Source organism: Rattus norvegicus, chromosome 2 (assembly GCF_021556685.1).
Source record: "Rattus norvegicus strain SHRSP/BbbUtx chromosome 2, alternate assembly SHRSP_T2T, whole genome shotgun sequence".
Taxonomy (NCBI): Eukaryota; Metazoa; Chordata; class Mammalia; order Rodentia; family Muridae; genus Rattus; species Rattus norvegicus.
Genome location: NC_141535.1, coordinates 203,446,966 through 203,462,334, shown reverse-complemented (window position 1 = coordinate 203,462,334; position 15,369 = coordinate 203,446,966). Strand labels below are relative to the sequence as shown.

The window sequence follows — 15,369 nt, the reverse complement described above, 5'->3', positions numbered from 1 at the left end:
CTTGGCATAATAATTTAATTCACTCTCATAATTTCCATCTTTACTGCAAAACTCCATTATTGTTTGGTTTACTAATATGCAGGATTTCTAATGTTTGTTCTCCATTGTCTGTGACTTTAAATCATTCACATGCTCTTCTAAAATGAAAAAAGAATGTAGTTTCTGAAGGGACTCTCATAAGAACTCACATGTAGGAGAAGTACCACAGCTAATAAATGACTGCTAAGAGAGGGACAATCACACTTCTCCTTGAACAAGCTCCCTGATAGATTATCAAATGGTAAGTGTTTAGCACTAAATATTTATACACATGCAGACCAGTATAATGCACACACACGTTCACAGTAAATAAGAAAGTAAACATCATGAATTAGAGAGATGGAACAGGGAGAAAGGGGTTGGAGGAGAGACAGGGTGGACTTGAAACGATGTAAATGAAGTATCCAAGACCTGGGTTCTCAAATGAAAGAAATAAATGTAAAAATAAATAAAATTACATTGTCGAAAAATTCTTAAGTCATTAACAATGTTTTCATTTTTTTTATTTACTGTTAGGTGTAGCCATTCAACATTTTAAACTTGACACCCTTTGTTCCTTTACATATCCCAACATCTAATGTACTATTTTGATTCCTTACAGTTTCGCCTACCCTGTTACATCTTTTTATATTTTTTCTTACTAAAAAGTAATGTCATCTTATATATTACTGAAATTTAAACCCATTATTAAAATAAATTATTTTATCAATTATCCATATCAATCTTATTTGTTTTTGAGTTATAAAGATTCTGAAGCAGTCTACTCATCATTTTCTCACAATAGTGACACTCTCCTGCACTTGGGTGCTGTTTCTTTCTGGGTATGAACTGTGTCTCCTCAGACTTAATAGTGCCTATAGAGCAGTTCTGATATATTATAGTACAAACCATGTATACAAATGAACATTTATAATGGACAATTAAAATGTAGCAAAAATCCAAGGTCAATGCTAATAAAATAGTCTTATTACACCTAATGTGTGAAATATAATATGGTTTTTGCAGGTTCAAACAGTATGAAATAATTATTCCCTTCTATTATTATACTAATATTAAGGCAAAATGTAGCATGGGATAACAGGGACTTCTGTTTAAGCTAACACTTCACAACTAATTATTACTGCTGGCTCTTCTACTGGAAAGTCCAACTTCAGAACTGCAGTGTAATAAATAGACAACTGTACCAAAGAGACACCACAGTGTAAGCATGCATCCTTGGTTATTTACTACAAGAGCATGGTTGATTTCCTACGTTCTTCTGGTCCATAGGATTTTTTATGTGTATGGATTTTTTACAAGGATTAGATTTGATTGTATCATGCAATTTCTCCTTTACTGTTCATTTCTGTAATAATGACAGCATTATTCATTTCACCATCTTGGCATAACTGGATTTTAGAACAGACTTTTGATTCCTTTAAATTTGCTCACAGAACATATTATTGTAATTGTAATATTATTGTCTACTCCTCATAGATTCTGGGCAGATTTCTGTTCTGGAAGGCTGCGTGTTGACCTTACTTACTGACATCAACTGACTTTGTCTTCCCCTCTTTTTATGCATGCTTTAGCTCTATTAACATCTCTGTTGTTATTAATGTCTCTCCAATATTCTAAGGTCATATAATTTGTAGGCTTTTCTTTGCCATGGTTTTGCTTTTTTCATCTTCATAGCATCTTTTGCCCTGTGTATAATTGTTTATCTATTTATCTATTTATTTATAGTACTTTCTATAAATTGGGGACTTGCACAAAATCTTAACTTTTTAATTCTCTTGTTACTGAAATAGTAGGTTCATGCCATAATACTTTTCAGCTTAATAAAATTCAATGAAAATATTGAAACAAAAATTCTTAAGTGGGAGAACAAAAAGAAATGAATTGATAATCCCATTTCTATCTGATATGGTGCAGTACAAAGTTTTAGAAATGAAAATTCTCAGATACATTTTTTATTTCAGTTGAAATTCTCATTGTACTTGTTGGTAAAGATCATAAACAAATACTATCTAATATCACTCAATTAATTATTGATATTTGAAAGAATCAAGTTTATTTTCCATGAGAGTTTCTGAAGAACCTTCAGCTGTGCACATCAATATTCCTAATCTCTTTCAAATGAGAGATTGCACTTTAAATATTTACTCATGAAAATTTACGTTGGAGAATGTACTTTTTGCAGAAATATAAATAGTTGCTAGAGAGAACACTGACAACTTCAAAGCAAAATGAAGTTTGTTCTGCTGCTTTCCCTCATTGGGTTCTGCTGGGCTCAATATGACCCACACACTGCGGATGGGAGGACTGCTATTGTCCACCTGTTCGAGTGGCGCTGGGCTGATATTGCCAAGGAATGTGAGCGGTACTTAGCACCTAAGGGATTTGGAGGGGTGCAGGTAAGATAATCTCACAAATTAAATGCAGAGCTTACTATGCCCATATAATATTCTAATCAAGACTAGTGACATTAGAGCACAACTTCATCTCACACATAACTTTGCTGAGAAAGGAAAAATTTTGGTAGTTCTGGAACCTTTAGACTTATTGTAGAATATCAGGAGGACCTCTGCAATGTCCGTCCATTATTTCTGGTGATTGTTAATCAACAAATGTGAGTGCTTATAGGTTGAGAAGTAATGTCTGATTAATTACAGCTTTCTACAAGATTTAGGTATGGTACATAAAGTGAGCCATAATCTGATACTAATTATAACTGTTATATTTGTAGGTCTCTCCACCCAATGAAAATATTATAATTAATAATCCATCAAGGCCTTGGTGGGAAAGATATCAACCAATCAGCTACAAAATTTGCTCAAGGTCTGGAAATGAAAATGAATTCAAAGACATGGTGACGAGGTGCAACAATGTTGGTGTAAGTGAAGACACATTTTCTTTAAAATGATTTCATACGAAATATTTCTATTTTGTGTCTAGTTATTTCTGTTAGATCAGGTTTTACATTTTTAAATTTTTCTTTATATATTATGTGTTATTGAGAATTCAGTTCTATCTTATTTGTCAGCTTTTGAAATCCTTGAATACATATGATTTGAAGTTGAAATAATAGTACTTATAAAGTAAAACTTTGACTTTTAAAAGCAAAGCTATTAGAATGTCCTAAACTCTTTCTATGGGCATTGATTCATATGTGAGGATTAAGTAATTTTTATGTGATTTCTCTTTCTAGCCACAATTCTTAGGCTTTCTTCCTCCATCATTATTTTAGGTGGTAAATCCTAGCTTTGTTCTATAATGAAGAGACATGTAACTTCCCTCTGGTTTTTAGTGACGTAGTGTATAGATGAAGCTAAGTTCTTTCTCTTTGTAACCCTGTAAAATGTCAAACACAATAGCGTTTCAAATTTATAACATTTCCTCGATCCTCAAAAATTGAATTTTGTTTGTAGTTATGGTTGTTTCTGTTTCTTTCTCCTTGAGATCTCTATATTCTTTTTTACATAGTATGACTCTAGTTGGTTTTATTTCACAGAAGTTTTTCAATTGACTCACTATTCTAAAGTGAATCTACAAAGCAGTAAAGAAGTGTTTTAGAGCTTTGCTGTGAAAACTGTAAGGACACTATAGAGTTTTGAGTCTAACTGAAGTATGCACTTTTCTTCATTAGGTCCGGATTTATGTGGATGCTGTCATTAATCACATGTGTGGCTCGGGCAATAGTGCAGGAACACACAGTACCTGTGGAAGTTACTTCAATCCTAATAACAGGGAATTCTCAGCAGTTCCATACTCTGCTTGGGATTTTAACGATAATAAATGTAATGGAGAAATTAATAACTACAATGATGCCAATCAGGTAATAAGAGATAGTGATGGAAATAAAGAACTGTCTATGCTTCTACATATGCACAGAAATTTATAAAATGCCACTGCACATAGAAAGAAAAGAATATTACTAAGGCAGAATGATGAAAAATAGAAAAGAAAAAAGTCCTATTTTTATATTTTTTGTAAGGATACACTCAAGTCAATGATAAAGGTAGGAGTGTTCTCTCAATTTTTTTTTTAAAATTAAAAACTTGGTTTTATCAATTATATAAACATGATAAAATGGAAAACATAAGAAGTACAAATATATGTAGAAACATCCTTCAAACACTGAACAGTTTCAATTTTGTAGCAGTGTACTTAATATGAGCAACTTCTTGGCTTTGATTTTTGACCTATGTAAAATAAAGAGAAAAGAGGGAAGAGTAAAAGAGAAATGGAGAAGAAGATGTGGAGAGAAGGAGAGACAGAGAAAGAGAGGAATAAAAAGGCGGATCAGGAACAAGAATGAACCAACTAAAATGCTCACTTATTTAAATCTCTGATGTTTTCTATAGTTACAAAAAATTTAGTCTGGTCCACATTAGATCATCAACACATTTCATATCCCAATCAAAACCCATATAAAATTTGCTATTGATAAATGTGTGAATGACTGAATGAAGAAATGCACCCTCAGACAGAAATGACTTTTTATAAATCAACCCTGCTTTGCTCCAACAGGTCAGAAATTGTCGTCTGTCTGGCCTTCTGGATCTTGCACTCGATAAAGATTATGTTCGAACCAAGGTGGCTGACTATATGAACAATCTCATTGACATTGGTGTAGCAGGGTTCAGACTTGATGCTGCTAAGCACATGTGGCCTGGAGACATAAAGGCAGTTTTGGACAAACTACATAATCTAAATACAAAATGGTTCTCCCAAGGAAGCAGACCTTTCATTTTCCAAGAGGTACAACTTTATATAGGATTTTTTTTAAGTTTTGATATTATACTTTAATTACAACATTTCTTCCCTCCATTTCCTACCTCTAAATACTTTCATGTACATTTCCAGACTTTCCTTCAGGATCAAGGTCTCTGTGTTTTTACTTACTATTATTATATATGTATATGTTTACAAGTGTGTGTATATGTTTATATGTATGTATGTATGAATATGAACACACACATATATATTATATATATATATAATGTCAGACACATAATACTGATAAAGTTCACAGTATTTCATATGTAAGTAATTCAGCTCCAATATTCCTCCCCATATGTTCATTTCCAAGGTTGACATGTTGGTATTGCACAAACAATTGTGTTCTTTCCTCAGGAAGACTCCATGTACCCAGCTTTCTTTGGATTTCTATAGATCTTTGCATAGGATTTAAAGTCCCATGGGATTTTCATAAATGTATTCATTTTGTAAGCCAGATAGCATATTTTTCTATGCTTATAGTTAATAATGTATGTTAAGAACTCAGTCATGTTTAGTCTTATCATTACAAATGTTGTTAATCAGAAAGAACATATTAAATTCTTCATTTTAAATTTTATTTATTTACATTCAAATGTTGTCTCCCTTCCAGCTCTTACCTCCACAAACCCCTCATCCTATCTTCATCCTCTTTGCTCCTATGAGGGTGCTTCCCCACCTGCCCATCCTCTCAGCCTCACCACTCTAGCATCTCTGTACACTGGTACATGAAACCCCCACAGAATCAAAGACCTTCCCTTCCATTAAGTGTAGATAAATCAGTCCTCTGCTACATATGCGTCTGGAGCCATGGTCATTCCATGTGTACTCTTTGCTTGATGGTTTAGTCCCTGGGAGATCTGGGTGGGTCTGTTAAATGATATTGTTTTTCCTATAGGATTGCAATCCCCTTTAACGCCTTCAGTCCTTCCCTTAACTCTTCCTTTGGGGTCCCTGGGCTCAGTGTGATGGTGGGCTGTATTTGCATCTGTCTTAGTCTGGTGCTAGCAGAGCCTCTCAGAGGACAGCTATGCCTGGCTCCTGCCATCAAGCACTTGTTAAATCAGTAATAGTATTTCAAGGCAGTGCTAACTTCATTAACCTATCTCTTATATTCAAAGATATCATTTATAAGACAGAGAATTCATAATGCTTTTTGTCTAAAGCCAATCTTTCTGATTTCGAGTTTTGTCTCATGTTATCAGCATTGTAAGTGTTTAAGGCAAACAGATGTAGTCTTTTCTTTAGCAATAATATCACTTGAAGTATACTGAGGATGATGCCTTAGTATCTCTATTCCTAGGAAAAGATGATGAGTTTATAAGCGCTTCTAATGTTGAGAAGACAGCAAGTGTTACTAGTGAATTTTCCCTTCTGGCAGTCATCCTGAAGCATAAAAATGTGCCCTTTGTAATATCATTTGTAGTTTGGTTTCCTTCAAAATTTGATGTAAGGTTTATTAATAAAATCAGAATGTAAGTATATCAAAAGCCATTAGTAACATTTAAATAACAGAACTATTTTAAATAATTCTAAATGACATTATCTTTCAATAATGTGACAAAGATATATTTAAAATGACACTTGCCCCAATTCTCTCATAGGTCATTGATCTTGGTGGTGAAGCAATTAAAGGTAGTGAGTACTTTGGAAATGGCCGCGTGACAGAATTCAAGTATGGTGCAAAACTTGGCACAGTTATTCGCAAATGGAATGGAGAGAAGATGTCTTACTTAAAGTAAATTTATACCACTGCATCACCTGTTTTATCATATGTCTGTTGTCATTTGGCATCAATACGGCATATCTCCAAATATTCTAATTTAAGTTGTTGTTTATTAGTTAGGCTTAGTGTTCATTAACCCTCAATGAATCATATTTTTCATTTGAGACATCATCACCTGGTAGCTGCAGAAATCCAAAGTATCACTTAGTTAGTTTTGTCTGGTTGTGATGAGTACATTAGCTTCTAAGAAAACCCTACTAAAGATAGACTCATATCCCAGAAATAGTTAAACGCTGGAACAATCCCTATAATGTGGCCACAGTATGGAATATCATTTTGCTATATTAAAGCACTGAAAATTTTGAAAGTTTGTAATTTAAATGCAAGCTTTCATCCTATAATAAGTAACATGGATGTCTCAATTCTCAAGTGCATAAACTTACAATAAAAAAAATCTAAAGGATAAATTTAGAACAAAATGTTATGTACTAAGACCTAAAAGTGGGTAAAATCCCGTGTATATTATCGTAGAAAATTATTTATATGCATATCATATAAAATACTTCTTATGAAATTATCATTGATTTAGATAGTTGTGGATGCCATGTTTAATGTTATTGTGAAAAACATAATGTGTTTTTTAAAATGCAGGAACTGGGGAGAAGGTTGGGGTTTTGTGCCTACTGACAGAGCCCTTGTGTTTGTGGACAACCATGACAATCAGCGAGGACATGGTGCTGGAGGAGCATCCATCCTGACATTCTGGGATGCTAGGTAGGACTATGTTCACTGCTGCTGTGGGGGCTGCATTTAGTGAGAATGATGTATTATTTACTTCTGCTGTAATATTATTTTGAAACTTTCAGAATGTATAAAATGGCAGTTGGATTTATGTTGGCTCATCCTTATGGATTCACCAGAGTAATGTCAAGTTACCGATGGGCAAGAAATTTCCAGAATGGAAAAGTAAGTCTTAGAGTTATTCAAAGCATTTTATAATCTAGAAGAGGGAGTGATTTTATTTTAAATTCATATGAAGCTACAGCATATGAAAATTATTATTAAGTGTTTATTCACTAGAGCTTTCTGAAGGAAGGATGATGAAGTACTAGGTAGTCAAAGTGAAATGTTGACATACTAACATATGCAGAATGAAAATAGTTACTCCTAATAAAGCCCTGACTCACAGATTTAAAAAAGAATTGTGACTGTTAACAACATCTGAAAATACTTTTATTTTTTCCTGTGCAATTAGAAATCATCTGATTTGAGGGTGATTAAGAAAATTATAATGGATAGGCACTTATGACAATCACAGTACAGTGATTTGATGAAGAGTATCATGGATGCCTCGAATTATATCCAGTATGTATTTGTTCATTAGCTGCATGCATTTAAACAATTTCAGAATTCAAGTAAGTAATGAGACTATCAGGCATCTTATAGGCTATGTGAAATATCATATCTAAGTGGAAATTATTAGCCTTATAGTGACACATCAAATATATACAAAAATTTTACTTTTGTATAAATTATGAAATACTTTTTTATTTTCTTTGAATGTAATCCCTTTGTTGTGTAGTGAAATTTATTGTCTTTTTGAAGTGCTTTCATGAGTAGAATTGTCTTTTCTCGAGGTATATTCAAATACTTAGACATCATAAGAAGCTCACTTATACTTTGATTCACTTAATGAAGTTTATATTATATATTATATAAGGCAAATTTTATAAGCTATTAGTAAGAAATCAACAAACATTAACTTAAAAATTGTTATATTAAAAGCATTTTCATAGATGATTTTAATTTTATAGTAGTAAAGAACTGTTTCTCTTTTATGCATACACTGAAGCAGATTCTTGTAACATATAGTGATGGAAATATTTCAGGGAATAACTGGAGTCTGTTCTAATATGGTTGTAGAGAACCTCAATTTGCACAGAAGAACTCAGTGAAGATCTCTGAAAACAATGAAGTACTTAGATAATAATTACCCACTTCAGAGACAGAATTAGCATGGTGGGCTTGGTTTTGACTTTCTGTAGTGGCAAGAATCAGGGAGCTACAGGCATTCAAATGATGTTATGCTTTTAATAATTAAGGATGTGAATGACTGGATTGGACCACCTAATAACAATGGAGTAACAAAAGAAGTGACCATTAATCCAGACACTACTTGTGGCAATGACTGGGTCTGTGAACATCGATGGCGTCAAATCAGGTGGGATGTCTCCTACAGATCTTGTCTAATAAAGAATTTGTTTAACCTTTCATTTTAAACTGTTGAATTAAAGGGTACCAGCATTTCATGAGATACTCTGTTTTTAGGAACATGGTTGCCTTCAGGAATGTAGTCAACGGTCAGCCTTTTGCAAACTGGTGGGATAATGGCAGCAACCAAGTGGCTTTTAGCAGAGGAAACAGAGGATTCATTGTCTTTAACAATGATGACTGGTAAGTGGATATTAATTTAAAAAGGATTGTATAATTTTGCACTCCAGGATGCTTTTTTTTAAAAAAAAAGATTCATTTATTTTATGTGAGTACACTGTAGATGTCGGACACGTCAGAAGAGGGCATCAGATGGTTGTGAGCCACCATGTGGTTGCTGGGAATTGAACTCAAGACCTCTGGAAGATCAGTCAGTGCTCTTACCACTGAGCCATCTCTCTAGCCCTCCAGGATGGTTCTTTTCTTTCCCTGTTCATTTATATTTTTCATATGTGAAAAATCTTTCAGACAAAGATATTAAGCCACAAATAAATGTTCAGTGTACATAAGAAAAATGATATATGAATTCTTGTTTTTCCTCTGTGTTAATAAAATTTTATTTTTGTGATCTTTAACTACAGCTTACAATGGCTTAACATGCATTCATATTTACAAGCTCTTTTGAAACATTTCACAAAGCATATCAAGAGTAAGCAACTTACATCTTAACATCATAAAACAATGTGTCATATTTGTATTGGAATACTTTCTCCAGTACCTTTGGTTATTACTTCTATATTTATCCATTCTACAGAGTCTGAATTCTGTACGTGTTTTAATTTATTTAAGGCATTGTGTACTTGCATGTGGTATATGAGTTTCTTCAAAAGGTTGCTTACTCTGCCTTTAAAAACTCAGTATTGTCTACTCACCTGTAAAACCTTGGAGTCTTCTCTTATGGCTTCTTCACCTGTAGAACACTAGGTCAGATACCAAGAGTGGTGCTCACAGCCTTTCATCTGAGAATAGAAAAAGCAGAAGTACCCATTTTGCTGCATATTTGAGTCCACCTTGATCTGCATAGTGAGTTTCAGTACAGCCATGACTATATATAGAGACCCTGTCTCACAAACAAAACAAAACAAAACACACAAACAAACAAACAAACAAAAATCAACGACAAAAAAATAATTCTAGCTTAGAGAATCTCTTTGGGAGCCAGTGAACTGTCTCAATTTAAAATCATCTTTCTATCTGGTTGATAATACTTTTCCAAAAAGCTCACTTCATTGACTACAAGAAAATTATTAAAGTATGTAAAACATTTTTCTGAAAGAGCACATGGTTGATAATTTAGTAGGAGAACTTGAATTATGTCATGTAGACAATTTCCTACTACACACTTATATGTATCCATAGAAATGTTAGATTATGTTTAATTCTAGGAAAAAAAATTGAGTCATCATGTAACAGAAGAAGTTTTGAAGAATTAATGCTATTGAAATTAAAATGAATTATCAGAGTGTTAGTCCAGCAGAGGACAGACTGGAAACAGTGACAGGCCTCATAGGAAGGCTTTAGTGTTGAGTTTCACTGTGTTCTCTGTGTTTCTCTGCATGGTCATTACAGGCCATAAAGCTAGCATACATTTAAAACAATGCCTTTGGTGTAGAGAATTGACTTATTCCCACTAGCACATATTTTTATATTTGGATTCTCTAACTGAGCTCTGAGTAGTCCTTGTTCTATAGGAAAAGACTGGGGCATTTATTATTTTGTGGATATATATATATATATACATATATATATGTATATATTTATATATGTAATCTCTCTGCTTGAATATAAATTAAATACTATTTTTTCAGGGCTTTGTCAAGCACTCTACAGACTGGTCTTCCTGCTGGCACATACTGTGATGTCATTTCAGGAGATAAAGTCAATGGCAATTGCACTGGACTTAAAGTAAATGTTGGCAGTGATGGCAAAGCTCACTTCTCTATTAGTAACTCTGCTGAAGACCCATTCATTGCAATCCATGCCGACTCAAAGTTGTAAGAGTCAAATTAAAGAGATTTAGATTGAGCACCTATTGCGTGTGTTTCTTTTTCATATTACGTACTATATTTTTAATTTCTATTTTGTTGCTTTATTATCATGTGTGCTTGTGTGCTGTGTCTTCTGAGCACTGGAACGTATGTAGGATGTTTGAACAACCCTGTGCCATGGCATAACCTCTCTGCCTTTTCCCCTGAGCTGTGCTGATCAAACTGAATTCATCAGTTTTCCCTGGAAGGTCTGTTTATCTGCTGTCCTAAGTTGCTATCTCACATGTCCCTTAATTCTTGGTGTTTATTTCCTTGTGGTAATAATCATAAACAATAAACTTTAATAGGCACAAATCTTAAAAGAACACACATGGTATGCATTCAATGATAAGTGGATATTAGCCCAAAAGTTTGAATTACCCAAGATGCATTCCAAAGACCACAGGAAGCTCAAGAAGAAGGATGACCAAATGCAGATGCTTCCACTCCTTCTTACAAGGGGAACAAAAATATTCATAGGCGGGGCTATGGAGGCAAAGTTTAGAGAAGAGACTGAAGGAATGGCCACTCAGAGCCTACCCCACATGTGGCCCATATATATATAGACACCAAAACTAGATAAGGTTGATGAAGCTAAGAAGTGCACACTGAAAGGGAACAGATATAGATCTCTCCCAAGAGACATAACCAGAGCATGTCAAATACAGAGGCGAATGCTAGCAGCAAATCACTGAACTGAGAATGGGATCCTCTTTGGGGGAATTAGAGGAAGGTTTGAAAGTGCTGAAGGGGCTTGCAGCCCCTTAAAAACAACAATGCTAACCAAACAGAGCTTCCAGGGACTAAGCCATACCGAAAGACTGTAAATGAGCTGACCCAGGGCTCCAACTGCATATGTAGTAGAGAATACCCTTGTTGGGGCACCAGTGGAAGGGAAAGCCCTTGGTCGTGCCAAGGTTGGACCGTCAGTGCAGGGGAATGTTGGGGTAGTGGTTAGGGTGGGTGGAGAGGGGGTATCCTTATAAGGGATGTCACGGGGATAGGGGGCTTATGAACAGGAAACTAGGAAAGGGAATAATATTTGAGGAATAAATAAAGAAATATATACAATAAAATCACATATATTCATCAAATAATAACATTCTAGATATCCTAAGCATTAGGAGAAAGTTAAAATATTTTTCCTAATAAATTCTCAGATCCCTTAATCACCACTGACAAAGGTTTTACTTTATTATTAGTACACATTACTTCATGTATTCTTTTTCAAGTATGAATAATTACTTTTTTTATTAACTTGAGTATTTCTTATTTACATTTCGAATGTTATTCCCTTTCCTGGTTTCTGGCAAACATCACCCTAATCCCTCCCCCTCCCCTTCTTGATGGGTGTTCCCCTCCCCACCTTCCCCCTATTGCCGCCCTCCCCCCAACAATCACATTCACTGGGGGTTCAGTCTTAGCAGGACTCAGGGCTTTCTCTAACACTGGTGATCTTACTAGGATAATGAATAATTACTTTTAATACATTTACTTGACAATCTAATTTATTCATTAAACATGCCTTTGGCTACTTGTATATCCATCATTGTTCAATTTCATCCCATGACTCTTTTCTTTAAATTTATTTCATAATTAATTATCCCAGAAAAAAATTCCTCATTCCACAATACTTACCTGTGCTTCTTTGTTGGTCTGCTGCTATGAGTGGCCTGTGGCTCTTGTGACCTGGGAGTCCTCTTGTTCAGTAGGGTGCCTCTGCTGGGAATTTGGCAGTTTGCATGACCTCTGATGTTTCGGATACTGCTTTTGCCTTTGGGATACTGGGGTTTTAGGAACTGGCATGGCCTCTGGGATTCTGGGTAACTCATGATCTCTGGTAGAGCAAGGATATTCTTCCAGAGTTGTGGTCTGGGACATGGAGATGAGTGAAGGGTGTACTGTTGGGGCAAGTTGAAGGGACTCTGAGGAAATTTGTGGTCTGCCCTAGGACCTGCCTGGTGGTTCTCGATACCAGCATGTCCACTGGTAGAGCAGGGCGATTCTACTGGAATCATGGGTCAGGATATGAAGAACTGGAATGCTCTTACTTGTGCTGTGCTGTTACTGGATGTACTATGTTGCTGGCTCATATATACCTTATTTTTTAAAGTTTATTTTTCTTTTACTAATAGTCTTAAGTAATGAACTTGAATTGGTTGAAATAATAAAATGCATATGTAATTACATACATAAATCCAAAATTTACTATGCATTAGCAGAAATCAAATTTTTTTCCCAAGGAAATACTCAGAATTTTGGATGGCATCCTAGGAAACATTTTTTTTTACCATTAATATGTTTTCCTTCATGTTTGTAGGACAAAATATTTTCAATACAAATTCACTCAGTTATTAAACATGCTTTTGTTACTTTTAAACTTGTCATTGTTCAATTTCATCTGGTGGCCATTTTCTTTCTTTTTTAAAAAAAATATTATTTATTTCCTCTCTCTCTTTTTTAAAGATTTATTTATTTATTATATTTATATTACACTGTAGCTGTTCAGACACACCAGAAAAGGGCATCTGATCCCATTATAGATGGGAATAAGCCACCATGTGGTTGGATCCCATTACAAATGGTAAGAAGCCACCATGTAGTTGCTGGGATTTGAACTCAGGACCTTTGGAAGAGGAGTCAGTGCTCTCTTAACCACTGAGCCATCTCTCTAGCCACCTCTCTTCCTTTTTTTTTCTTTTGACATTCCAGATTTTATTCTCCTCCTGGTCCATCCTCTGAATGATCCACATCCCATACCCTTTCCCACAACCCCCGCTTTCCCGCCTCTCTCCATGAGGATGTCCCCATTCCACCTACCTTACTATACTTCTAAACTCCCTGGGCCGTCCAGTCTCTTATAGGTTAGTTGTATCTTCTCTGACTGAACACAGCGTCAGCATCCTCTGTTTTATTTGTGTTGGGCTCCTCATCTCAGCTGATGTATGCTGCCTGGGTGGGAATCTATTGTCTGAGGCATCCTGGGGTTCAGGTTAATTGAGACTTCTGGTCCTCCTACAGGATTGTCCTCCTCTCCAACTTCCTCAAGCTTTTTTTCTAATTCAACCAGAGGGGTTAGCAGCTTCTTTTCATTGGTTGGGTGCACATATCTGCTTCTGACTCTTTCACTTGCTCTTTTGGAGGGCAGTCTTGATAGGTCCCTTTTTGTGAATACACCATGGCCTGTAATGGTGTCAAGTCTTCGGGCCTCCTCTTCAGCTGGATCTTGCTTTGGGCTTATTGCTGAATCTTCTTTTCCAAGGCTTTTCTAGATTTCCCTCCTGCAGTTCTCTCAGACAGGAACAACAATGAGTCAGAGCTTTGACTGTGGGATGGCAACCCCATTCCTTACCTGATGCCCTGTCTTTCGCTTGAGGTGGGCTCTACAAGTTCTCTCTCATCACTGCAGTGCACTTCATCTAGGGTCCTTTGAGACCTGAGAGTCTCTCACCTTCCAGGTCTTTGGTATATTCTGGAGGGTGTTCCTAAACTCCTACCTTCCTAGGTTGCCTATTTCTATTCTTTCTGCTTGTCCTCGGGGCTTCAGCCTTTTTACCTCACCCATTATCCCATTTTCTTACAATTTGTCTTATAAATAGTTATTTCAAGAAAAAATAACTTTTTATTCAACAATACTAACAATACTAAAATATATTATATTTTGTAACCTATCTCATTACTCACTTCTTGGCATTTTTCGTTGGTATATAGAAGCATTTTAGTGTCATGAATTCCTGTTCTTACAGTATGAACAATTGCGACCACATTCAGAACACTTCCTTTTGTAAATAAGTTTAAGCATGTGTCCTGTCTATATACTGACACATTACTTGCCTGATTTGCCCCTCTCTGATGTCTTTTAGATTATCACTTTATAATTGCAATGCTTTATAGGCAGAGTATCTTATCTGTATACCTTCCTAAACATTCCTTCTGTTCACCAGCCTAAAATACTGCCTCTGGTCCTTGCATCTCTTGATCGCATTATAGTCAATACTCACACTATATGCCACTTTCAGGGTAAATTTTTCCCTATTTTCAGCTAGTTTAATACTGTTCACCTCTCTGATTCAAAAATTTGTTTTCTACAATCTCACAGAGTACTACCGGTGGCTGATTTTAGTGTATAATTTTTGTATTCACCAGGTTTTATTTCCTAAATGTGTGTTTTATGGAGGATCTAGAGCAGCAACCCCAGAACATTAATAGATGCCCTTTTGTGTTTTCCTTTTTATTGTAATATATTTTGTTTATAAAATATATTTTGTCACTATATATGTCCTCCCTGCCCAGATACTTCTCATCACTACACACCTATCTTTCTGTTTCTCCATTATTAGAAATAAATAATGATAATAATAATAATAATAAAATAATAATGATGATGATAATAATAGTAGTAGTAAGGAAAACAGAAAGGGAGAAAGGGGACCAAACAACCAAAAAACATAAGCAGTAAAAATAAGATAAAAACACCCAGCACAGGAAAGACATAGTGAAATAGATACATATACATTTATACACAAACAAGACCTATAATAGCAA

The 15,369-nt window shown here is 35.1% G+C and overlaps 1 protein-coding gene across 1 annotated transcript; it reads left to right on the top strand.

Annotated features, from left to right (window-relative positions):
* Window positions 1–2,250: 2,250 nt before the first annotated feature.
* LOC103689940 (pancreatic alpha-amylase-like) lies at window positions 2,251–10,827 on the top strand. The gene is made up of 10 exons (NM_001402073.1): window positions 2,251–2,435; window positions 2,768–2,914; window positions 3,668–3,856; window positions 4,552–4,782; window positions 6,405–6,538; window positions 7,178–7,300; window positions 7,393–7,492; window positions 8,629–8,747; window positions 8,855–8,980; window positions 10,606–10,827. The coding sequence occupies exons 1-10, from the start codon at window positions 2,268–2,270 to the stop codon at window positions 10,793–10,795; spliced, it is 1,527 nt and encodes a 508-aa protein (NP_001389002.1). The 5' UTR covers window positions 2,251–2,267; the 3' UTR covers window positions 10,796–10,827.
* Window positions 10,828–15,369: the final 4,542 nt, after the last annotated feature.

Bases quoted from the DNA above. Each gene is read 5' to 3' on its own strand.
- LOC103689940 (NM_001402073.1), top strand. From the start codon at position 2,268: ATGAAGTTTGTTCTGCTGCTTTCCCTCATTGGGTTCTGCTGGGCTCAA. The intron at 2,915-3,667 runs GTAAGTGAAGAC...TTTCTTCATTAG, and splicing joins CGAGGTGCAACAATGTTGGT to GTCCGGATTTATGTGGATGC. The intron at 4,783-6,404 runs GTACAACTTTAT...ATTCTCTCATAG, and splicing joins GACCTTTCATTTTCCAAGAG to GTCATTGATCTTGGTGGTGA.